Source organism: Eleutherodactylus coqui, chromosome 2 (genome assembly GCF_035609145.1).
Source record: "Eleutherodactylus coqui strain aEleCoq1 chromosome 2, aEleCoq1.hap1, whole genome shotgun sequence".
Taxonomy (NCBI): Eukaryota; Metazoa; Chordata; class Amphibia; order Anura; family Eleutherodactylidae; genus Eleutherodactylus; species Eleutherodactylus coqui.
Window position 1 is genome coordinate 317,590,459 of NC_089838.1, and position 24,797 is coordinate 317,615,255.

The following is a 24,797-nucleotide window of genomic DNA, read 5'->3' on the forward strand; positions in this document are numbered from 1 at the left end:
GTCCCCGCAGCGGCCGTCCCCCTTCCGTCCCCTGCAGACGCTGCTGCCATCAGTGTCCCCGCAGCCGCCGTCCCCCTTCCGTCCCCTGCAGACGCTGCTGCCATCAGTGTCCCCGCAGCGGCCGTCCCCCTTCCGTCCCCTGCAGACGCTGCTGCCATCAGTGTCCCCGCAGCGGCCGTCCCCCTTCCGTCCCCTGCAGACGCTGCTGCCATCAGTGTCCCCGCAGCGGCCGTCCCCCTTCCGTCCCCTGCAGACGCTGCTGCCATCAGTGTCCCCGCAGCGGCCGTCCCCCTTCCGTCCCCTGCAGACGCTGCTGCCATCAGTGTCCCCGCAGCGGCCGTCCCCCTTCCGTCCCCTGCAGACGCTGCTGCCATCAGTGTCCCCGCAGCGGCCGTCCCCCTTCCGTCCCCTGCAGACGCTGCTGCCATCAGTGTCCCCGCAGCGGCCGTCCCCCTTCCGTCCCCTGCAGACGCTGCTGCCATCAGTGTCCCCGCAGCGGCCGTCCCCCTTCCGTCCCCTGCAGACGCTGCTGCCATCAGTGTCCCCGCAGCGGCCGTCCCCCTTCCGTCCCCTGCAGACGCTGCTGCCATCAGTGTCCCCGCAGCGGCCGTCCCCCTTCCGTCCCCTGCAGACGCTGCTGCCATCAGTGTCCCCGCAGCCGCCGTCCCCCTTCCGTCCCCTGCAGACGCTGCTGCCATCAGTGTCCCCGCAGCGGCCGTCCCCCTTCATCTCCTGCAGACGCTGCTGCCATCAGTGTCCCCGCAGAGGCCGTCCCCCTTCCGGCTCCTGGAGACGCTGCTGCCATCAGTGTCCCCGCAGCGGCCGTCCCCCTTCCGGCTCCTGGAGACGCTGCTGCCATCAGTGTCCCCGCAGCGGCCGTCCCCCTTCCGGCTCCTGGAGACGCTGCTGCCATCAGTGTCCCCGCAGCGGCCGTCCCCCTTCCGGCTCCTGGAGACGCTGCTGCCATCAGTGTCCCCGCAGCGGCCGTCCCCCTTCCCTCTCCTGGAGACGCTGCTGCCATCAGTGTCCCCGCAGCGGCCGTCCCCCTTCCCTCTCCTGCAGACGCTGCTGCCATCAGTGTCCCCGCAGCGGCCGTCCCCCTTCCGGCTCCTGCAGACGCTGCTGCCATCAGTGTCCCCGCAGCGGCCGTCCCCCTTCCGTCCCCTGCAGACGCTGCTGCCATCAGTGTCCCCGCAGCGGCCGTCCCCCTTCCGTCCCCTGCAGACGCTGCTGCCATCAGTGTCCCCGCAGCGGCCGTCCCCCTTCCGTCCCCTGCAGACGCTGCTGCCATCAGTGTCCCCGCAGCGGCCGTCCCCCTTCCGTCCCCTGCAGACGCTGCTGCCATCAGTGTCCCCGCAGCGGCCGTCCCCCTTCCGTCCCCTGCAGACGCTGCTGCCATCAGTGTCCCCGCAGCGGCCGTCCCCCTTCCGTCGCCTGCAGACGCTGCTGCCATCAGTGTCCCCGCAGCGGCCGCCCCCTGCAGACGCTGCTGCCATCAGTGTCCCCGCAGCGGCCGCCCCCTGCAGACGCTGCTGCCATCAGTGTCCCCGCAGCGGCCGCCCCCTGCAGACGCTGCTGCCATCAGTGTCCCCGCAGCGGCCGCCCCCTGCAGACGCTGCTGCCATCAGTGTCCCCGCAGCGGCCGTCCCCTGCAGACGCTGCTGCCATCAGTGTCCCCGCAGAGGCCGTCCCCCTTCCGGCTCCTGGAGACGCTGCTGCCATCAGTGTCCCCGCAGCGGCCGTCCCCCTTCCGGCTCCTGGAGACGCTGCTGCCATCAGTGTCCCCGCAGCGGCCGTCCCCCTTCCGGCTCCTGGAGACGCTGCTGCCATCAGTGTCCCCGCAGCGGCCGTCCCCCTTCCGGCTCCTGGAGACGCTGCTGCCATCAGTGTCCCCGCAGCGGCCGTCCCCCTTCCGTCTCCTGCAGACGCTGCTGCCATCAGTGTCCCCGCAGCGGCCGTCCCCCTTCCGTCTCCTGCAGACGCTGCTGCCATCAGTGTCCCCGCAGCGGCCGCCCCCCTTCCGGCTCCTGCAGACGCTGCTGCCATCAGTGTCCCCGCAGCGGCCGCCCCCCTTCCGGCTCCTGCAGACGCTGCTGCCATCAGTGTCCCCGCAGCGGCCGCCCCCCTTCCGGCTCCAGCAGACGCTGCTGCCAGCAGTGTCCCCGCAGCGGCCGCCCCCCTTCCGGCTCCTGCAGCCAGCAGTGTCCCCGCAGCGGCCGCCCCCCTTCCGTCTCCTGGAGACGCTGCTGCCAGCAGTGTCCCCGCAGCGGCCGCCCCCCTTCCGGCTCCTGCAGACGCTGCTGCCATCAGTGTCCCCGCAGCGGCCGCCCCCCTTCCGGCTCCTGCAGACGCTGCTGCCATCAGTGTCCCCGCAGCGGCCGCCCCCCTTCCGTCTCCTGCAGACGCTGCTGCCATCAGTGTCCCCGCAGCGGCCGCCCCCCTTCCGGCTCCTGCAGACGCTGCTGCCATCAGTGTCCCCGCAGCGGCCGCCCCCCTTCCGTCTCCTGCAGCCGCTGCTGCCAGCAGTGTCCCCGCAGCGGCCGCCCCCCTTCCGTCTCCTGCAGACGCTGCTGCCATCAGTGTCCCCGCAGCGGCCGCCCCCCTTCCGTCTCCTGCAGCCGCTGCTGCCAGCAGTGTCCCCGCAGCCGCCGCCCCCCCTTCCGTCTCCTGCAGCCGCTGCTGCCAGCAGTGTCCCCGCAGCGGCCGCCCCCCTTCCGTCTCCTGCAGCCGCTGCTGCCAGCAGTGTCCCCGCAGCGGCAGCCCCCCTTCCGTCTCCTGGAGACGCTGCTGCCATCAGTGTCCCCGCAGCGGCCGTCCCCCTTCCGGCTCCTGCAGACGCTGCTGCCATCAGTGTCCCCGCAGCGGCCGCCCCCCTTCCGGCTCCTGCAGACGCTGCTGCCATCAGTGTCCCCGCAGCGGCCGCCCCCCTTCCGGCTCCTGCAGACGCTGCTGCCAGCAGTGTCCCCGCAGCGGCCGCCGCCCTTCCGGCTCCTGCAGACGCTGCTGCCAGCAGTGTCCCCGCAGCGGCCGCCCCCCTTCCGGCTCCTGCAGACGCTGCTGCCATCAGTGTCCCCGCAGCGGCCGCCCCCCTTCCGTCTCCTGCAGACGCTGCTGCCATCAGTGTCCCCGCAGCGGCCGCCCCCCTTCCGTCTCCTGCAGCCGCTGCTGCCAGCAGTGTCCCCGCAGCGGCCGCCCCCCTTCCGTCTCCTGCAGCCGCTGCTGTGTATTGTGGCTTCAGAGTGTCTCTTTCCACTGTGGGAGCACTGATACAGCAGAGCTCAGCTACTCCCCTTTGCTGAAGCCTCCCTGTACGCTCCCTCCTCTGAAGCCTCCCTGTACGCTCCCTCCTCTGAAGCCTCCCTGTACGCTCCCTCCTCTGAAGCCTCCCTGTACGCTCCCTCCTCAGCCCCCACCTGTTTATGCCACGCTGCTACAGGAGCCGGAGGGCCGATCACCTCCCTCCACGCCGGGGAGAGTGACAGTGGGGCCGGTAAGGGGAGCGGAGGTGGGAGACTACAGCCGCCAGGGAGACTACAGCCGCCAGGGAGACTGACAGCGGGCCAGTAAAGGGGAGATGAGAGGCCGGTGTCTAATACTGCTCCCCTGCCTCCTCTACTTTCAGCACTTGTCACTGCCGCCCCTGCTGAGAGGCAGATGGGGAGCTGAGTAGTGTAACTTGTCTCCACCCCTACTTCCTGGTGGTGACAAGACACAATAATACCGCGTCACTGCACCCCCACAGTGAGGAGGACCAAAATGAAGCGGTGGTCCCACAAGCGTACTAGCGTTCCATTCACCTTCACTAGGACTGCAGAGAAACCTGAGCGGCTGCGTCAGCCCTATTGAAATAAATGTAGCGCTGACCACGTCTGCTCATCCAACGCGTAATTCACAATGACATCACTGTGGGGGAAGAGACCCTGGTCACAGGCAGAGCGGGACACAGGGGTCTCAGCGGTAGGGGTATTAGTGTATCTTGATGCCACCGGAAGCTAGGGGTTTGACAGGAGGAACGCCCCTCTCACACCCCTAGCTCCCTATAGGGTCAAGGCACCAAGGTCCTAGTAGCAGAGTGTGCAGCGTAACGCTCAGGGTCACATTTCTTCTTAGCCTTACAGTATGACCTGTAAATGGTGCCATGTTACCGGTGGAGGATGGCAGCATGCATCGGTCATAATGTGACCCGAAGCTGCCGCCCTCACCTCTTGCTGTCCGCAGCCTGGACTGTCACCTCAGCTTCGGCTCTGCCACCGGGACCCTCATCTCCGTGGCCGCCCTCACCGCCGCTGGGAATGTGATATCTGCGACGGCCGCTCCCCTGCGCACAGCTGCCCGCATCAGCGGATCTGCTTCTCCGCCGGGAAAGCCGCATCAGGGAATGGCAAACCTTGCACTCTCCGTCCCCCGCCGCCTCCCTGCATCCGCTGGTGTGGTCCTGTTACATCGGGTGGGGGTGGCTACTGCGGAGCAACGGCGCTGTAAAAACAGCAACAGGCGCATTTTGCCTCGGTGCTACTACAGTGAGCGGGGTTGCGCCTCGTGCATCGATGGACCGCTGGATGTTTTTGCCGGCTGCTTTTAGTGACCTTGCAGGACCTAGTTTCCAGACTGCTCTTCAGCCAATCAGCATCGGGGGGCGTCAACCCCCTGTCAATCTTGACTCCACCAGGACTTCCTAATACCAGCAGTGAGACCCCCACCAATCAGCAAGTTACTCCCTGCCGCCAGGACCGGGGTAATGGATTCTGGTACAACATTGGAAAAGCCCTTCTTTATAAACTCCCTAACACCCCCCGCTGCAGCCACACTAGGGGGCGCTCATTGTTTTACAGGTCTTACGGACTCAATCATAACTTTATACAGGTAGTTGTCCGGATCGCATATATCCCTATTCACTACACTTCTACTCGAGCCAACCTAAACCACCAATCACCGTGAATGAGTAACTCAAATAACCAATCACCATGAATGAGTAACTCCAAACAACCAATCAGGTTGCGAATGGTGTGGAGGTGGGATGTAAAAAGCTAATATGCGTCCGGATCCGCAGCAGATAACATTCTGTAGCTGCCGCCAGGGGGCGCTCACTGCAGACGTTATTATAAGGCGGCCACCAGTATTTAGCCTCTGCCGCTTATGTAGCGCCAACATCTCCCGCAGCGCAGTAGAAACATAAGCAATGCTGCGCCGATGGCGGGGGCTCCCGGGCGCTGGAGAGAATGGCTGCGGAGCGGGATGAGAGCGGATCGTTCCAACCCGCCCCCTCCATTGGTAAACGGGAGTCGCTCGACCATTGGAGGATCCGGCTGACAGTCACTTGGATTTTAGTTGAACTACAAACCGAGTGATTCCGACGGGTGAAGCGGCTCTTCGCCCCGCCGGCGGCCGCTGCTTCCAGGGACCTACAAATAGTCAGTGCAAACCTCCTCTGTAGGATCTATATAGGAGAATGTTATCATATAGCGCCATCTAGTGGACACGGAGAAACCAAACCTCGCCGTCCCATCCAGGCTGCGGGGAAGATGTTCTGCTGGGACAGAATGATCCTCTGTTATATATAGGGGGCGCATTCTAATCTACACCGTAAGGGCGAAGCGTAAAAGGAGTTTTGTCCCTCGAAAGCCGCCGTTAGGTCACGTGACTATCCCGGCCCTCCTGGTACCACGTGGTGTAGTGCGGCGGCCATGTTGTTGTAGCCCGCTGGCTGTATATTATCAGCTGTGGTTGGATGCGGAAATGAGGACAAATATTGTGAAGCTTCTTCATCCCAAGCAGAACCGTCCGGCCGACAGAGTGTGAGGATGGTGAGAGCCGCCGCTGTTTTATTGTGCCTTATGGTGGGACTACAAGTCCCAGCTGCTGGGGCTCCATGATAACTGGCGGCTATAAGGGTTGCTGGGACTCGTAGTTCCACCGCAGTCAGTCAGGCTGCTGAGTCCTGTGTGGGTTCCAGCAATGTCCAGCAAAGGGACTTGTAGTGCCACAGATGGCGCAGACCCTCCCAGAGCGGTGCCAGTGTCCGGGGGGTTGCTGAGACTTGTAGTACTACAACTAATGAGGACATGTCACTTAGCTATATTCACACTCCCCTGACTGCTGGGACTTGTAGTTCGTCAGTAAATGGAGCTGCACGGCTCAGGGACTCGCAGCTGCAGGACATCCGGCGACCTTCCTGTCCGCTGATTGCTGAGACTTGTAGTTCCACAGCTGCTGCGGACCTGCACAAGCTTAGGACCGGCTGCTGGGCAGATTGCTGCGCCTTGTAGTTCTTGAGCGGGTCTATTTACACGGGTGATGTTTCTCTCCCAACGATGCTGCGAGACGGAAAGATGGCGGCGCGTCCGTTATTTATTTGCTCCCCCCCCCCCCCATGACGCGTAATAACGCTGGGAATGTTCTCTCTCCCTGCAGGGTGAGAGGAAAGGAACCAACAAGTATTATCCGCCAGACTTCGACCCGGCCAAGGTGAGTGCGCCTACAGCGCGGCCGCAGATCCTCCGCGGGGCGGCGCCTCTGACACTGCTGACTCTTCTCTTCCGCAGCATGGCTCCCTCAACCGCTACAGGAACAGCCACCCCCTGCGGGAGCGGGCCAGGAAGCTGTCGCAGGGCATCCTCATCATCAGGTAGGTGGCCGCGCCGCACGCTGTCCGGTATTATACGCTGCGACACGAGGACCGCAGACATTCATCACCTTCTCCCCGCAGGTTTGAGATGCCGTATAACATCTGGTGCGACGGCTGCAAGAATCACATTGGAATGGGTACGAGCCTCCGCTGCGCCTGGTGTGGTCCTGTAGGATAAGTCCTCCACTGCCCCAAGCCTCCCCTCCCCCAACGTAGCCAGGACAGCGGGGGGCGATACGTGCTGCACATGTGAGACCGCGCCGCCCGTACATCTATTGCGTTTATTTCTTCTCTCGGGCACAAAACTTTTCAGAACTTTTTGAGTACAAATGATCTAAAGCGTGTGATAACTTCCCGCTGAACCGCGGTCTCTGGTACATCTCTTAGATAAGCCGCCTGCAGGTGACGGCGTCAGATCCCGCTACAAGAATTCTCGCAGCAGCGGGATCTGACCCGCGCCCCTGCAGTAAGCAGTGCGGCTCACCACCTTCCGCGTCTGCTCTGTGATGTGCTAGCTGCCGCCCAGCTTGCTCATGCGCAGAGCGGAGCCGGCGCGTCCATAGTGACGTTTCTGTATGGGCCTCTGCGAGCCCCGCACAGAAATAAAGCATGCCACGATTTGTTTTCACACGGACAAATCGCGGCAGTCCACATAGGATCTCATTTTGTAATGCAATCCTATGCAGGCGGGCAGAAATTCTACAGGAATTTCCACCTGTGTGCAGGGTGCCTAAATCATTCTGAAAGGCCCCAGGGCTGTCCTGGCAGACTGCCCATCAAGCCGTCCCCGTGGGGTGGCCTGATAGACTGACTGTCAGATCACAGCATGATGTAATGCTATGGCATTACATCATACTGCAGGAGCGATCAAAGCACCGCAAGTTGTGGTCCCCTGTGGGGGCTAAGAAAAAAAAAAAAAGTAAAAATAAGATCAATAAAGTTTTATAATTTTATAAAAAGAAAAAAAAACAAACAACTTTTGCCATATCGCTGCATCCGTAAGAGTCTGATCTAAGTGACACATTATTTACCGCGCACGATGAACGTCCAAAAAAAAACTGCGCCAGAAATGCTCTTTTTTTGGTCACTGTCTCTAAGAGAAAATGCAATAAAAGGTGATCAAAAAGTGGTACCAAGGCAAACTACAGGACAGCCTGCAAACAGTGAGCCCCCACACAACTATGTTGATGGGAAAATAAAAAAAAGCTTGAAATAATTTTACAAAATTAAATATCTTTGAAAAAAATACAAGTAGTACAGCAGGAAAAAAATGTATAAATCGCGATCTGGTAGTAATCGTACCGACCCACAGAATAAAGGGATCAGGTCATTTGGGTTGCGGTTTGTGCGCCGTAGAAACAAGACGCAGCGAAAGATGGCAACATTTCATTTTTTTTTTTTTCCATTTCTCTCCACTTAAATTTTTTTAAGGTTTTTCAGTACATTATAAGGTACATTAAATAGCACCATCGAAAAAACCAAGCCCTCATACAGCGACGGCGATGGGTAAATAAAGGAGTTAGTTTAGGGTAGAGGAATAAACGAAAATAGAAAAAAACAAAAAACCTCCGTCACAAAGGGTTGATAAAGTAGGGGGCCGCCATTCCGGATCCTCCTCTATTACGTAGAGAAGTTACAAAGAGCGTCTCCTGCTCTGGAGGACCCCTTCTGTTCTGGGGACTGTGTAATACTTCATATCCCCTGCGGTGGCGCTGCAGGAAAGGTGAACACTTGCTGCTGAGTTCCCCTTGTCTCTGTCCTCAGACTCTTACAACAAAAAGGGAGAAGCGCATAAAGTAACTTTTTGCCATATCTAAGGTCCCTTTCACTCCTGCACTAGCGTTTTCTTTGTAGAGCTCCGTCCTCGGTGCTGAACAGCAAAAATACTGGAACTGCTGGGTCCGGCACATGCTGCACCCCAGTGTCACCAAATGGACCCTACGGACTAGTGGGGTCTCAGCTGATAGCTGAGCATGCTGCACTGCGTGTTTTGGCGAATCAGCGCTGAAGGCTCCAACAGATCCTCCGCACAGAAGTGAATGGGGCCTAAATGGGAGAACTCCCTAATCCTGCAGAACCCCTGTAAGTATGTTTGCGTCTCTCTCTCGGGTCCTGACTGTCTTTTTCTGTCACTTTCAGGCGTCCGTTATAACGCGGAGAAGAAGAAGGTCGGCAATTATTACACAACTCCTATCTACAGGTAACGAGCTGTTATACCAAGCCTGCTCTCTCCCCAACGAAATGATCACTGAGGGACGCGAAGCTGGAAGGACATAAACTTCTAGTGCAGAGAAACTTTCTATTATGGAATTGCAGTGTGAGCATGCAGACTGTTCTAGTGGTCCGTAGTCTGCATGTAGGGGTCACTCACCCTCCGTTGTGTTCGCTGCCCTTCTGTACTGAGATTAGGGCTGCAGCGGTGTGAACTTCCACCAGGAGGCGCCCCAGCTCTCTATAAACACACTGAGGTGATAATCAGTGATGTGAATAATAAGAAGCTCTGAATATTGGTGGACCAGTAATAAGCAGAGATGAACAGTAAAGACGTTGCCCCGTTACATAGTCACATCTTAAAAAGGAGTCCAAACCAGTTCTAACAAAGTCTACTCCCCGTCTTCGGCTCCCACAATCCAGCACTGCAGCCTGCGATTCTCCCAGTGTGTATTGACAGAAGTCAGGTGATAGCCACCTGCCAATTAAAGACCATAGTGCCACCCTTCTGAACTCCTGGCATAATGGTGCCCAGGATGTGAGTGCTGATGCCAGGAAACTGGGCAGTGACGTTATGGTCTCTGATTGGCAAATGGCGGTCACCTGACTTCCATTGTCTACAGACACTGGGATAATGGCAGGGCTGCAGCGCTGGATCGGGGGCCCCGAGGACGGGTAAGCATCCATGGTCTTATCTAACTGATTTGTACTGTGAGTCTGTAACCCGACGACCCCTTTAACGAGCTGCTAATCATCGGTCCCCTTGGTCTCTCCCAGGTTCAGGATGAAGTGTCACTTATGTGTGAACTACATTGAGATGCAGACGGACCCTGCGTCATGTGACTACGTGATTGTGAGCGGAGCGCAGAGGAAGGAGGAACGCTGGGACATGGCGGAGAACGAGCAAGTACTCACAACAGGTATTCATGCCCCGCCCACTGCAGTATGATAATTCGCAGCAGATATTGGGGTGTATTCATATATATTATCCTCTTATCATCCCCAGAACATGAAGAGAAGCAGAAGCTGGAGACGGATTCCATGTATCGCCTGGAGCACGGGGTCAAGGATAAAGAAAAGCTGCAGAAGGCGGCGCCATCGCTGTCGGAGCTGCAGGAGGCTCAGAGTGCCTGGAGGGATGACTTCGCCCTCAACAGCCTCCTGCGCAACAAGTTTCGGGTGAGCAATTAGCGGCCATGTAGATGGGGGTTCAGGGGGTTCTGATGTTGCTGGATATAATTCTGGTGCCACCTTTCATCTCCCCTTAGGAAGAGAAGAAGCAGATCCGGGAGGAGGAGGAGCGGGATCAGGCTCTGCTCAAGAAGACGTCACTGGACTTGAAGCTCCTTCCGGAGGTTGAGGAGGACAAGAAGCTTGCGGCTCTCCTTAAGTATCGCAGCCTGGAGTGTAAGTAATAACGAGGAGGCTGGGGGTCCGTAGATGTAAGCTGGCACTCGGATGTAGTATCACTGATGCCCGTGGATGGAGTGCAAGAGCAGAGGGTTGTGCCCTTCTTCTCTGTAGCCCAGAACCAAATGTCAGGGGCGATTAGATTCTTAGGTCATTCCAGTTATAACTGTCTGTTGTGTGATCAAGGGGGTCGCTGCGGCGGGCCCCTACTCTTCGCCAGACAAAGGGGCTCTAGTGATGGTCAGAGTCCTGTGCCCTTTCTCTGTCCTCAGTTTGGTGCCAGTTCCTACTTGAGCTGAAAACCTGAAAGAGACTGGTTGCTAGGGAATAGCTGCTTGGCAACCCAGTTATAAAGCCCTAGTTGGTGCCGCCTCGCCTGGCTGAGGGGGAGGCCGGGTGCCGCCTCGCCTGGCTGAGGGGGAGGCCGGGTGCCGCCTCGCCTGGCTGAGGGGGAGGCCGGGTGCCGCCTCGCCTGGCTGAGGGGGAGGCCGGGTGCCGCCTCGCCTGGCTGAGGGGGAGGCCGGGTGCCGCCTCGCCTGGCTGAGGGGGAGGCCGGGTGCCGCCTCGCCTATCCGCTATTTCGGCTTTTCCTGAATGTGAGTCGTCCCCGTCATGCATTCACATACACTGCTTCCAGTATAATGCAGGGACCCGGCCGCGGACCCCTGCGAGAGCTGCACACGGGGGTCATGTCAGACCGGTTTTGCAGACCGCTAGTTGTTGCTCCGGTCCTCATTTATAATGTGTCCTATTACAGCGTACGACAAGAAGCAGCAGAAGAAGCGCTCGGAGATCAGCAGCCGCTCGTGGTTCTCCCCTGCCGGTGATGGGAAGCTCCAGACGACAGCCAACTCAATGAAAAAGTTAATGATTCGACCAAAACCTCCGCCGAGCCCCACGGCCTCCGCCATGAACCTTGGTGTAGTACGACGAACATCAAAAGACGGAAGTCAGTCAGACAGCAAGAGACAGACAGCGGAGGAGGTGGCAGCCGACCACAGCAATGAGGGACAGGGGCCACCAGGGGACGATGGTGCACAGACTGTCACTAGCACCACCCCATCTGCCCTGGTCGCCGACTACTCAGACTCCAGCTCTGAGGGGGAGGCATAGCCGGGCTATATGTAATAAATCAGCTGTATATTGTATAAAGTTGGGGGGGAGGGGCTCTGTAAATATATATAATTTAACATCATCCACCATGTTTGTTATGTATGGAAGCTCCCACGAATATCTGAGCACCAAGAATGTGATCTTAAAGGGATTGTCCAAGTTTTGGGTCCAGTGTAAAACCCGTTCTTCATGTAGTAGCATAACACCCGGCCTTATACTCTCCTCTCCCGGCTCCTGCTGTACCCTGCAGCGCTGCTCGCTCCTCTGCGCCTTTGTTTGCTTACAAACTGCAGGCCCGCCCGGTTTACAGGATGTCGCAGGCACTGAGCTCTGTCATTGGCTGCGGCACCTAAATGGGTTGGGGCACCCTGGGAATGTGATGTCAGAGGGGAGACCCGAAGCAGCAGGAGAGGGGGAGTATAAGCCTACTGATGTTACTACTTACAGAACAGGTTTTACACTGGAGCTCCACCAACCCCTCTAACATACAGTCCGTTCTATGATGATTGGCTGGTAAATGCAGTCTGTTGTTCCCTGTTATCACAGCGCTGTAGACCGAGGGTGGGTGGGTGGCTCTCCTTGGGGGGTGGGTTTATCTTGAGGATGATGGTCCTGGTACGGTGCTGTCCCCCCTCCTCGTATCCAATGATTCAGGTAAGTACCTCTTCATCTCACCCCCCTCAGCTCCAACAGCCGCCTCCCTGCTCCCCACTGGCCGTAGGAGAAAACAACCGGAGCCGCTTCCTGTTTCTCCTTTTTCATCAGAGAGCGTAACCTTTCCCCAGTCCCCGGCGGTACTTTGATGGAGCCCCTGCAGACTGTTTGGGCCATCTGGTAGAATGATTGTCCAGAGAAGAAAAGGTGAGCGCTACCATGAGACCTGTGTCATACCAACAGTGAGGCATCCAAGGGGGTCACAGACTAAGAGCACGGCCATAAAGAATGGGATCTAAACATCCTCCAAGAGCAAGGTCACCCAACCGCCCGGGAGCAAGGTCACCCAACCGCCCGGGAGCAAGGGTCACCCAACCGCCCGGGAGCAAGGTCACCCAACCGCCCGGGAGCAAGGTCACCCAACCGCCCGAGAGCAAGGTCACCCAACCGCCCGGGAGCAAGGTCACCCAACCGCCCGGGGGCAAGGTCACCCAACCGCCCGGAAGCAATTTGGTGATGAACAATGCTTTTTCCGCATGATGGACCTCCATGTCACAAGCAAAAAGTGATAACTAAGTGGCTCGTTAAACAAAACATTGACATTTTGGGTCCATGGCCAGGAAACTCCCCAGATCTCAGTCCCATTGGGAACCTGTGATCAGTCCTCAAAAAGCGGGTGGACAAATAAAAACACAGAAATTGTGATAAAGTCCAAGCACTGATTAGGAAGAATGGGTTGTCATCAGTCAAGATTTAGGCCAGAAGCCGATATCCAGCATGTCGGGCGAATTGTAGAAGAATTGTCAACAATGTAAAAATGGAGTCTTTGCGTAAACTTTATGTATTTCTCAATAAAAGTGTAAAAATGCTTATAATTCTACTGCAGTAACCATAGTAACGGGGCGCTGCACACGGGTTTTGTGTTGGGGAATAGACGCCATTGTTTCCAGATGCTGCTAGATAGAATAATTGTGCCGCGTTCCGTTCTTCTGCGCGTCTGAAGGAATCTCACCCAATGTTTCCAAGGTAAGAAATCGCATGGCACCCGCGCCCGTCGGGCCTCTCACACGGGTGACGGCGATTTTGCTGTGAGAAAATCGCCTCCTTTTTCTCGTGATTTTTCAGCGACATTGCGGCACGATTGTGCGGATAATCTCGCCCCGCGGCTGCCGGGGATACCAGGTTTTTTTAGAGCAAAAGTCAATAGGAGTTTCTAATGTAAATGCCTGGCACGAAAAATGCAAGTTGGGGCGATGCGATAAACAAGGGGGCACCACGGGGCGATGGGCTACAAAAATCACAGCAAGATGGCAGCGGAGACCACCTCGCTCCTGTGGAGGACCCCCTGTAAACCACGGGCGTCGCATACACTCACCTTCTTGCGCTATTGTAGCGCAGCAAAGTCATGAGATTCTGTCTCCCGTGTGACAGCGGCCTCGAGCGAGCGGCGTGATGTATAATACTGTAAGCTGCGTTCGGTGATGCAATTCTCTTGCCCATCACAACCCGTTCGCAGTGAACATCGCGCTCTCAGCCCGCGTCCCTCAGACCGTCTCGCACTCGCCGGCCGCGCAGCCTGAAATATCTAACAACTATGACGCTGCGAACTGCGCTTCAGGTCCGACTGCAGGACGCTGGCTTACAGCTAATGTACAAATCTCATCTACGGGTTTGTCTGTATTTTACTCCAGAGCTGTATTCATAATACAGCAGGTTGATGCTGGAAATCATCAGCAAGCATACAGTCCTAGGAGGGGTTCAGTACAGCCACATCACAGTGTGTCCATTCACAGACAGCAAGCAGAGAGCTTGACATATTGGCATGAGTATATATGGCCGGGGCTCCGCCTGAGGATGTCTCTGGCAGCCCGGATTACAGGGTCGCCCACCTGCTGACTGTCTCCAGGTAATAACGGCGAAAACCAAATTGTGAAAAAAACCAAAACCTCTCTGTGCAGGACATACCGGCGGCGCTACATCTTGCTGCTGGAACCGCCCGTAACAAACATGGCCGCAAACTGACTTCGCTACCAAAAACAAAGATGGCGCCGGCGTGACTTCCGCCCGACCGCTGCAGCCTTTATGAGGCACAACCCGGAAGTAGTTGGCCGCGGACCGGAAGACGAGGACAGCAGACAGAGGAAAAGCTTGAGCAGGTCTGTGGCGGGTGTAAGGTCCTCCCCGTGTGCCCCCCCCCCCCCCCCCAGCGTCTCTCCGAGTGAACCCCCCTAGCCCTCAGTGTCCTCCCTGTGTGCCCCCCAGTCTCTCCGAGTGACCCCCCCCCTAGCCCTCAGTGTCCTCCCTGTGTGCCTCCCAGCCCCCGTGTCTTTTCGAGTGACCCCCCCTAGCCCTCAGTGTCCTCCCTGTGCGCCCCACATTACCTCTCTGTGGGGTAGATCGTGACTGTATGGTTGGTCTGATGTCTGGGACCCCCACAGGTCTGAGAGGGTTAATGTGCAGCGCCAGTTCGCTGACATGGAGGCACCATGTACGACTGCCTCCTCCGGATTGGACGGACCGTAAAGTGATTGATGGCGCCCCCTAGTGATATAAGGCATAGAACCCCCCACTGTCCCTGGTGGCCATCGCAGCCCTGTGTTTGCGCCTCCTGTTGGTCATCTCTGATGGGAGGAGGCTTGTATAACTGTGCCCTTCTGTCTTGCAGGTGTCGGCCGTCCCGCCATGACGTCTCTGGTACGCGGCGCAGCGCTGAGGACGCAGCGATTTGGGTTTTCTCTCCCCCATGTAGTGACATTGTTCTTACCGTTCTCTTGCAGGGGGGCAGCAGTCAGTCTGCCGGCGGGCAGTCGGTCACGGAGTATGTCGTCCGCGTTCCCAGGTGAGCGGCGGGTCGTTGGGTCACGTATGTTCTACTCAATGTGGAGCCGCAATTTACAATAAAACTTCTGGCAGCCGACTCTGGACCCTCGCAGTACTTGCTCTCTCCACAAGGGGGCAGCAGCTCTGGGAATAAAAATATACTAACGCAGGAGTGGCAGACTCCTTACGCTGCATGCACACGGGTGGGTCGGATTCTGTATGTGGGAGCCCGCAGCGGGATCCCACCCGGGGGCAGCAGCGCCCACACATACCTGCTGCAGAGAGCTGCTGAAGGATGTCTATACAGAACACAGTGGGCCAGAATATAAAATCCATGCAGGACATGTAGTACCGCACTAGACTGTAGGGAGGCGCTACTAGACAGCCAAACTATGTAGGCACTGCAGTAGGCCGGGTTTACCAGTGCGATGTCCGTGCTGGTTGGCTGGATCTTCCTGCATAGTGCCGGAGATCACGACTGTTGCACTTGGTTGCCCGTTGCGTTGGCTGGTAGGCGCGTCGTATGCTGACTATGTTCCATCCCGCGGGATCGGCATGATGTGTGTTTTGTTTTGCAGGAACCCCAGTAAAAGATATAATCTTATGGCGTTCAATGCGGCAGATAAAGTCGACTTCTGTACATGGAACCAGGTACTAACGAGGGGCTGAACGGAAAGTACCACTGCCATAGGACTTCTAACCCCTTAATGCTGAGCCTTTACGTCCCGGCTGCCGGGTACCTAAGGGAACAGGAGGTAAACGTGCGTCCTGTGCATGGTATTGGCTCAGAATGGAGCCCGTGCCATCTGCAGCAAGAGTCAGCTGTTACTGACAGCCGGCCTCCTGCCACACCAGCGGGGATTTGTGAAAACGCAGATCTCCACTGTTAACACCTTACATGCCACAATCAGTGTTGATCGCGTATGTAGTGGGTTCGCAGAGAGAGTGTATTATCGTAGTAATCATACGATCGCGGGTTCAAGTTTCCTACAGGGACATAAAAAGTGTGTTTAAAAAAAATCCTTCTTTGCCCATTTTTTTCCTCTTAAAAAAAAAATTAAAAAATGGACGTTTGATATCGCCGTGTCTGTAATGACCTGTACAATAAATTAAACGCACAAAAGCCGTCAAAAAACCTAAAACATGCAGCCAGAATACTTTATATGTAAACACAAAAAAACAAGCCTTCATATGGCCGTGTCGAAGGAAAATTGTTGCATCCTTAAGCCTGAAATAGATCATGTCCTTAAGGGGTTAAACTGTGTGAAAGTATTGTATTATATTTTTTGCATTAGGGCCATGTGTGTAGTAAGTAGTTTGTGTGCATAACACAGGCATTGTAGTGAGATTTTACTGTCAGGATCCCAGACACTGAGCATGCAGCGTTGTCATAATTAACCTTTGTAGTACTTTACTAAGAGAGAAGCCTCACACATGCTGTAGACTCTTTGGGGGTTGTTACAATATGTAAACAGAAGAGATTGGAAGCATGCATTGAATAATAATTACATACCCGATTGATGAGGCTAGGACGCCCTTTGAGTGTCACCTAAATTAAGTGATTACTTCAACAACTGGCCTGCTCTATGGGGTCACAGACCCTGAGGGCACTTTGTGTAGGTGGAAACACTGCTGCCATCTATAAACCTGCATTGTTAGCTGTTTAGCTCCAAAGGGAATGGCTGGGCTCCCTATTTTGTTCCCTGTGACCCCCATAAGATCTACACATAAGATATCTGGTGCCGAAAACAATCCTATAGACCAGAAGGGAACAGGGACATCAAGGGCGCAGCCCAAAGTGGAGTCAAACAAGTTCCCAGAGATTAGGCTATACACATAGTATATATTACACCATAAGGACCACAGATCCAGAGTTGTGGAGGGATTGTCAGGACTGGACTCTCCTCAGGATCTATAGATAACCACGGGTCCGCTGCTCAGGATTCCCACCAGTCAGTTATTCACAGGGCCTGCTGTCATTGCAGGGGCCTGGGGGATAATGCAGGCACAGCTCCCATTAATTTCAGTGGGAGCTGTGCCTGTATTACCAGGCAGGGAGCTGTCAGCTTCCGGTTGTGTCCACAGCAATAGTGGGCTTGATATTAGCTGATCAGCAGCGATCCTGAGTGGCAGACCCCCGTTAGATCATCAATAGTTAATTATCTTAAGGCTAGGTCATCAATAGTAAAATCCTGGAAAACCCCTTTAAGAGGTTTATATTGTCTGGCCCCAACTGAGACGGACATTGGAGGCCAGACAAGGACAGCACCCTGTCTATTTCCATCTCGGCCAACTCCTGACAATGCTGACAGACAGCTCATCCGCTAGAGAAGCCAGTAGACCGGACTTTCCTCATAATGCTTCTCCCAAGGTCCTTTTCAGCTGGATGCCAGGCATAGTATACAATTCCCGACTCGAGTTCTAGTGGCTGTATTTGTATATATGTACAACTGTGATGCACCTATTGATTTTTAACCCTTTGCAATCCAATTTTAGATTCAGGGTTTTCTAGGAGGCTTTCTCTTTCTGCCATTTTACAATGGGGTCATCTGCTGGCTAGAGCCAGTACTGCAGTATGTGACATGCTGGAGAGGCCCATGACAACAGAGCGGCCGGCAATATACAGTAAGAATACCCTGCCGGACGTCCTCCGACATCGGAGCTGTAAGGCTTCAATCAGAATGTTGGAAGACGTCAGAAATTGGGAAAGGTTAAGACTGTAATGGGGAAAGAGACTGAGTGGGAGAGCAGGACAGATAATTACTGCCGGACAGATGCCATTGGGGCATGTGATGTGGCACGTAGGGAAGGGTATTTTCCTTTAGTAATGGCAGCTCTCGGAAGGGCATGAGTTTTCAAGTAGTTGTCTGTAAGAGAACGGCTGTCTGGCAGACCTCCTCTGATGTGCACAATATGGCTGCCTGGGCATCGTCATCACAGGGTTACCCAGCTCCTCTCCCCGCAGTGGTGCCAGCCTGTAGAAGCCAACACAGCATCCCATCCATTCTAATATTTTTTTTAAATCCGCTTTTCCTGCAGGCTCGCATGGAGCGTGATCTGAGTGCCAAGAAGATGTATCAGGATGAGGAAATGCCGGACTCCGGGGCTGGTAGTGAATATAATCGCAAGCTGAAAGATGAGGCCAGACGGAGGAAGTATGGGATTATTCTGAAAGAGTTCAAGATTGAAGACCAGCCCTGGGTGCTAAAGGTTAATGGCAAAGCCGGGCGCAAGTGAGTGGCATGGACACTGGCATAGGAAGCCGAAGGCTTGAGTGTGTGTGTGTGTGTGTGTATATATATATATATATGTGTGTGTGTGTGTGTATGTGTGTGTCTCTCTCTACCTAAAACTAAACCTCTCTAAAACTGACTTACTGGTATTTCCACCCTCCACTAACCGCCCTCATCCTAATATCTCCATCTCAGTGTGTGGCGCCACCATAACTCCTAGACAACATGCCCGCTGCCTTGGGGTCATATTTGACTCTGATCTCTCTTTTGCCCCCTACATCCAATCTCTGGCCCGAACATGTCAGCTGCACCTCAAGAACATCGCAAGAATCCGCTCTTTTCTCACTGTGGACACGCTAAAAACGCTTACTGTTGCCCTCATCCACTCCCGGCTCGATTATTGCAACTCGTTGCTGATCGGCCTCCCCTGCACCAGACTCTACCCTCTCCAATCCATCCTGAATGCGGCAGCCAGGCTCATCTTCCTGTCCAGCCGCTACTCGGACGCCTCTGCCCTGTGCCGGTCACTGCACTGGCTGCCCGTCAAATACAGAATACAATTTAAACTCGCCACCTTCATCCACAAAGCCCTCCACAGTGCAGCGCCCCCCTATATCGCCTCCCTCATCTCAATCCATCACCCAGCCCGGGCTCTCCGCTCTGCTAACGAAACCAGATTGAGCGCCCCTTTAATTCGAACTTCTCATTCCCGCCTCCAAGACTTCTCCAGAGCAGCACCGGTCCTCTGGAACGCACTACCAAAGGCTACCTGAGCAATCCAGGACTCGCAGAACTTCAGGCGTGCTCTAAAAACACACCTCTTCAGGGACGCATACCGAATTCCCTAAACAAACCTCTCTGTACTCCGCCTGATAACATGCTCCCTGACCTACTGACTGCAATCCCTGCTAGCCATCATAAACCGCTCCTGCGGTCATACCGTTTCTGTCGTCACACGGCTAAATGTCTGACCATTGTCTGTGTATAGCATCCCTCACTCTCCACCTCGCCATACCTGCACATCTCCAGCCCCTTTACCTTCTGTATCACCCCATTACTTGTAGTATGTAAGCTCGTTGGAGCAGGACCCGCACCCCTATTGTTTCCATCAACTGATTACTATGTAACCGTGGTTCTGTAATGTTTGTACTTTTGTCTTTCTGTATTCCCCCTGTCTATGTAAGCGCTGCGGAATATGTTGGCGCTATACAAATAAAGTTTATTATATAATATCGTCTCTTCTAACAGGTTTAGAGGTGTGAAGAAAGGTGGAGTGACGGAGAACGCGTCTTACTTCATCTTCACCCAGTGTCCAGATGGAGCATTCGAAGCATTTCCAGTTTCCAACTGGTACAATTTCACTCCAGTGGCCAAACACCGGACCCTGACCGCAGAAGAGGCCGAGCAAGAATGGGACAGGTGAGGAGATGGGCAGTGCAAGCTGCATCCTCTATAGAGAAGACTTCACCCATCCTTCTTCTAGGTTCCCTCTCTTTAACCCTTTCCAATCCACTGTCTGACGTCTAAAGACATTCTGATTGAAGGCTGTACAGCTCCGATGTCAGAATACATCCGGCAGGGTATTCTTACTGTAGAATACTGGCCTCTCCAGCATGTCCCATACTGCAGTACTGGCTCTAGCCAGCAGATGGCGCCATTGTGAAATGGCAGAAAGAGAAAGCCCCCTAGGAAACCCTGAATCCCAAATTGGATTGCAAAGGGTTAAAATCTATTCACTGTAATCAGCCATTTCTGAGGATGACTGTAGTGTTCATTTGTAGAATCTCTAACAAGAGCATTACAGATAAAGCCTTTCGTGATATCGGCCACTCCTCTTTTATAACCTTTTCATTTTTCTGTAGGCGAAACAAAATCCTCAACCACTTCATCATCATGCAGCAGCGTCGTCTGAAGGACCAAGGGCTGGACGACGACGATGAGGAAGGGGGCAGCAAGCAGGACAAGGGTGGGAAGAGTAAGAAAAAGAAGAAAAGTGACCTGAAGATCCATGACCTTGAGGATGACCTTGAGATGAGTTCCAGTGAGAGCGAGGAGAGTGGAGAAGATGGTGAGAGGCCGTGACGGAGGGATAAGTCAGTCCTGGGGTGCGGAGGGTTCCTTTCAGACACACAATGCTGCTGATAAGGAGCAGAGTTTCCTCCGATGGTGATATAGTCCGTTTTAAGGTTCAGAAGATGTATTTGTATATAACAATTGTATGTTTGGTAATTCCCATCGCTTGTCGCTCCTCATTTCCCTTCTAACGAGTAGCAGACGCCTCTTTACACGAGGGGATATAATGCTGACAAACAATCTTTAGGCCATTATAAAAGATTCAATGACCAATGAGCAGATTCTTGCTGATCACTGATTGGGCACATTCACTCAAACAATATTCAACCATGTAATAGGCCCTTATAGGGGTTTCCATGGATGCTTTCTTCCTGAAATAGCGCCACACTGGTCAACGGGTTATATGTGGTATTGCACCTTAGTCCCATTCACTTTAATTGATGCTGTATCCACAATACCATGCCAGGCCCACTGCACAATGTATACAGATATGTTTCCTGCCTTGTACTCCTGATGTTCCAAGCAGCAAACCCCCGATCCTATCCTCAGGATTGGTTAGCAATTTTTTTTTTTCTGATTTGCAAAACCTCTTTATAAGGGGTTGTCATACTTCTGGTTGTTTTGCTGCAGGAAACAGACCGCTTCATATATGGTGTAGTGACTAGAGATGAGCGAGCCTACTCGGCCACGCCCCCTTTTCGCCCGAGCGCCGCGATTTTCGAGTACTTCCGTACTCGGGTGAAAAGATTCGGGGGGTGCCGTGGGTGAGTTGCAGCGGGGAGTGGGGGGGAGAGAGAGGGCTCCCCGCTGCTACCCCCCGCTCCGCCACGGCGCCCCCCGAATCTTTTCACCCGAGTACGGAAGTACTCGAAAATCGCGGTGCTCGATCGAGTAATTACTCGAAACGAGTAGGTTCGCTCATCTCTAGTACTGACCCGTTTAGGACTGCAGGTTGAGCCTCATTAATTTCAATAGGGCTCAGCCTGCAGTACCATTCTGGGCCACTGTGTAATGTATGCAGCTGTTGGTTTCCTGCAGCAAAATTGCTAAAAGAGATCCGGATCATACCACTGCTTTTTTCCCAGCCTTCTAGGATTGTGCAGTGAACCATATCCATAGTCTGGTTTTGTGTTCATACGGGATCATGTCATACCCAGCGCAGCCCTGTTAGTGCCAGCTGTCACTTAAATGGAAAATAAGTTTAAAAATTATTTATTTTTTTTTAAATGCACCAATCGGGTTCTAAATAATAATACGCCCTCGCCAATGATGTTCAAAGCCCTGCGGTGCCGTGACTGACTGGGGCATGTCATATCAAAATAACTGCTGCACCATGATGGAAAAATACATTACTTAGAGTTTTTAATGTGAATGTGAAAAATAGTATTTTTACTTTAAGGCCAAAACTGCAGCTACTATTCAGTAAAATTAAATGCTTATTTGTAAAATGACTCTAATAACTTAAAAAATGGTTGCTGCCGTCTGAGCAGGACATGCACAATGTGTTGTAGTTATTACACCCCAGGGCACTCAATTAATGGTCATCCAGTGTGAGAAGCGGAGAGATGAGCAGCACCGTTTCATTTATTGCCATCATGCTTCTGTTCCAGGAGAAAGTCGACGTAAAGCACAAAAGAAGGCGACTCAAGGCAAGAAGAAGAAGAAGAAATCTCATTCTGACGATGAGGCCATAGAGGACAGCGACGATGGAGACTTTGAGGGGCAGGAGGTGGATTATATGTCTGATGAGAGCAGGTAATGGACCCCTGTGCAGGAGATGCTGGCAGAACTTGAGCCGATGATGATGATGACTCCTTCCGTCTTTTCTTTGTAGCTCAGATGAGGAACTTCCTGGGAAACCGAAACCTGTGAAGGAGGAAGATCTTCCAAAAGGTAAGAAATACTGGAGTGATCTGTGAAGAAGACGTCCGGCTTTATGTTCTCCCCAAACAGCAACCCATGGTTATGTAACTTTGCCCATCCTGTAAATCTGGTGCCCTCATGCCAGCTCATCAGGGTAAGGCTATGAAAAGAAGTGGTATAAATAGAATAGTATAGTTGCTGTGGGCATCTTGTATGTTCTATGTCCTCCCACTGCATCGGACACTTTGCTGTTGCTGAGACAAGTCAACCATGAAGTTCCAACTCCCATATGTGTGGTTTGTTGTAGGCATTGATGAAGAAAGTGAGAGCAGCGAGGAGAGTGAAGAGGAGAAGGTAGAGGAAGAGGAGGAGGAAGAGAAAAAAACACCCACACCGCAGGAGCGGAAGAAGAAGAGAGGTGAGTCAGGTTTGTGCCAACCATTTCATGTCTCCCTGTCGGACCTGGCAGTGGGTAGAAAGGTCATTGCTCCGTGCTTTCTCCCTGCAGACAGCAGTGACGAGTCGGAGACATCGGAGGACAGTGACATAGACGGAGAAGCTTCCTCTGCTCTTTTCATGCAGGTAATGGAATATAAGTGGCCGAACATCTTAATAAGCCCGACTATATGGTGGAATCTCGAACTGTGTGTTATCTCCTTGTAGAAGAAGAAGACCCCTCCAAAGAAGGATAAAAAAGGAGGGTCCAACAGCAGCTCACGCGCCAATAGCAGACCTGGTACCCCCTCTCCTGATTCTGGGAACACGTCTAACACTCTGAGGGCCGCAGCCAATAAACTGGAGCAAGGTGCGCTGGTAGAAGGACGGATCTCCTCCATCTGTTTCCACAAGTTCAGCGTTTACATGGTTTTTGGTCTTCTTTCAGGTAAACGTGGCGCTGCCAATCACACGCCCGCCGCAAAACGTTTGAAGATGGATTCTGGACCTCAAAATACATCAGGAAAATCCACCCCACAGCCGCAGTCTGGAAAGTCCACACCCAGCAGTGGGTAAGTGCCTCTTACATGACCATTCACGAGGGAGCTCCATGTACATCACAGCCAAATTACATCATGTCCCCTGAAGCTGGTATAACGGATGAGCTCTCCTCTTATAACGCATGAGGCCGTCCTAGAGGAACATCCGCCGCTTATAATACCCCTCTATGCGTTAGAGGCTCTGACTATTTCAAGCTGTCTATTATATCTTCCACTGGGGGTCTTAGGACCCAAATGACCTGCGAAGGGTTGCAGGTTACTTGCAGTGCAGCCATATGTGGTAGAATAACTATATCGTAGGAAAGGGGATCAGCTGCAGATGCCTATAAAGGCACCAGTTAGGGGCCGGCAGGTCATCTTATGTAATCTGCATTAGGTGCTTCAGGTGGCTTCTTAAATTCTTGTAGACCCTCGAGTGCCTCCATCTTGGGGCATCATGTGGGGGGAAAAAAAGAAAATTATATATATTTATATTTATTTCTTTCTCACAGGGACATTCAGTTGACTGAAGAAGCGGTTAGAAGGTATCTGACCCGCAAACCAATGACGACCAAGGACTTACTGAAAAAATTCCAAACTAAGAAGACCGGCCTCAGCAGCGAGCAGACGGTGAACGTGCTCGCCCAGATCCTGAAGAGACTCAACCCCGACCGCAAGACAATACATGACAAAATGCACTTCTACCTAAAAGAATGACCCTGGGGAGGTGGCTGCACATACTGCAGGACTGACACAGCACCCCCTTCAGGTTCTGTGGTGGAAGTACAGAGGATGTGCGAGTGGCTTTAGATTGTGTGACATTTAGTATTTGTGGTTATTGTTTTTGTTTATTACTTCCATGAACGACTAATATTAAAAGGAGATCTTTTTAAGCATTTTCTGTGTTGCAGCCCGATCACATCATGGTCCTCAGCGCCAGCTGCTCACTATGTGGGCAGTGCCCAGATGTAACTGGCCGCTGTGCTGTCTGAATATTTCACATATCTGAACAATAGCCCAATTCCTTCTATCTCTGGAATTCATCGATGTCAGAGGCTTAAAATGTTGTATATTCGGACTTCTGCCTCTTAAAGGGAACACTTAAATCACATCGGATCTCAACGAATGAAAGGCAAGTGATCTGTGAAGAGAACGGAGCGCCAGTGGTGGATCGGACAATTCAGGGGTTTGCTGGGTGGTGATTGGCCTGAGTTACTGAAAATCACTACAGATAGCCCGACTTACGAACAGGTTCCGTTCCAGTGGGCTGTTCGTATGTCCAACAAATGCACATTCAAGTAATATAGTTGTTGGTGTAAGAATAGTAACTAAAATAAGATCTTGCCTTGATAAGGTGACACAGCCGGTGTACGTGGACTGGCGAGTTACTGACTGGAAGTGGAGGAGGCGGTGGGCGATGGTGGAGCATCAGAGATGGGAGATGATGGTGCATCAACAACAGGAGAGGATGGGTCATCAGCACTAGGTGGTAATGGGCCGTCAACATCAGAGGGAGGTTAAGAAGACTTTGGCATGGATGCTGTAACACCTGACGTCGATGGCACTGGTCCAGCGGTCATGATGAGACTCGTCACATTTTTCCAACCTCTTAAAGAATCGGTCTAAGGATGTCTGGGTGGTGGCCTTCTTTTTCTTATCATATATGGCACGATAGCAATAAAGTGCATCGTAGACAGCTGCTGCACCCCTTGTGTACCGTTCTACATTCGGGTCCTGTGACTCGCAGAGTGCCAGAGAGACTTCAATCATCTGAAATGCTGTTGCCATCGTCTTGGTCAGGAAATGCTTCAGTGTTGGTTC

The 24,797-nt window shown here is 53.8% G+C and overlaps 2 protein-coding genes across 3 annotated transcripts; both read left to right on the forward strand.

Annotated features, from left to right (window-relative positions):
* The first annotated feature begins 5,689 nt into the window (after positions 1-5,689).
* YJU2B (YJU2 splicing factor homolog B) lies at positions 5,690-12,376 on the forward strand. The gene is made up of 9 exons (XM_066593713.1): positions 5,690-5,804; positions 6,412-6,465; positions 6,543-6,625; positions 6,707-6,762; positions 8,765-8,825; positions 9,614-9,756; positions 9,843-10,015; positions 10,105-10,243; positions 11,004-12,376. The coding sequence occupies exons 1-9, from the start codon at positions 5,802-5,804 to the stop codon at positions 11,357-11,359; spliced, it is 1,068 nt and encodes a 355-aa protein (XP_066449810.1). The 5' UTR covers positions 5,690-5,801; the 3' UTR covers positions 11,360-12,376.
* Positions 12,377-14,093: 1,717 nt separating this feature from the next.
* On the forward strand, positions 14,094-23,870 carry GTF2F1 (general transcription factor IIF subunit 1). 2 transcript variants are annotated; one of them, XM_066593715.1, is made up of 14 exons: positions 14,094-14,169; positions 14,679-14,707; positions 14,791-14,852; positions 15,412-15,484; positions 17,873-18,066; positions 19,315-19,485; positions 19,929-20,134; positions 21,750-21,894; positions 21,974-22,032; positions 22,310-22,429; positions 22,511-22,584; positions 22,666-22,807; positions 22,886-23,009; positions 23,489-23,870. In XM_066593715.1, exons 2-14 carry the CDS (start codon positions 14,696-14,698, stop codon positions 23,691-23,693), a joined length of 1,587 nt encoding a protein of 528 aa, XP_066449812.1. In that variant the 5' UTR covers positions 14,094-14,169; positions 14,679-14,695; the 3' UTR covers positions 23,694-23,870. The 2 variants fall into 2 exon arrangements, with proteins under 2 accessions (XP_066449812.1, XP_066449813.1); XM_066593716.1 differs by having other exon boundaries at positions 22,310-22,420.
* The last annotated feature ends 927 nt before the right edge of the window (positions 23,871-24,797 follow it).

Excerpts from the sequence above, each read along its gene's own strand:
- YJU2B (XM_066593713.1), top strand. Across the intron at positions 6,626-6,706 it reads CAGGGCATCCTCATCATCAG|GTTTGAGATGCCGTATAACA; the intron begins GTAGGTGGCCGC and ends TTCTCCCCGCAG. Across the intron at positions 10,244-11,003 it reads TAAGTATCGCAGCCTGGAGT|CGTACGACAAGAAGCAGCAG; the intron begins GTAAGTAATAAC and ends GTCCTATTACAG.
- GTF2F1 (XM_066593715.1), top strand. Across the intron at positions 15,485-17,872 it reads ACTTCTGTACATGGAACCAG|GCTCGCATGGAGCGTGATCT; the intron begins GTACTAACGAGG and ends CTTTTCCTGCAG. Across the intron at positions 20,135-21,749 it reads CGAGGAGAGTGGAGAAGATG|GAGAAAGTCGACGTAAAGCA; the intron begins GTGAGAGGCCGT and ends CTTCTGTTCCAG.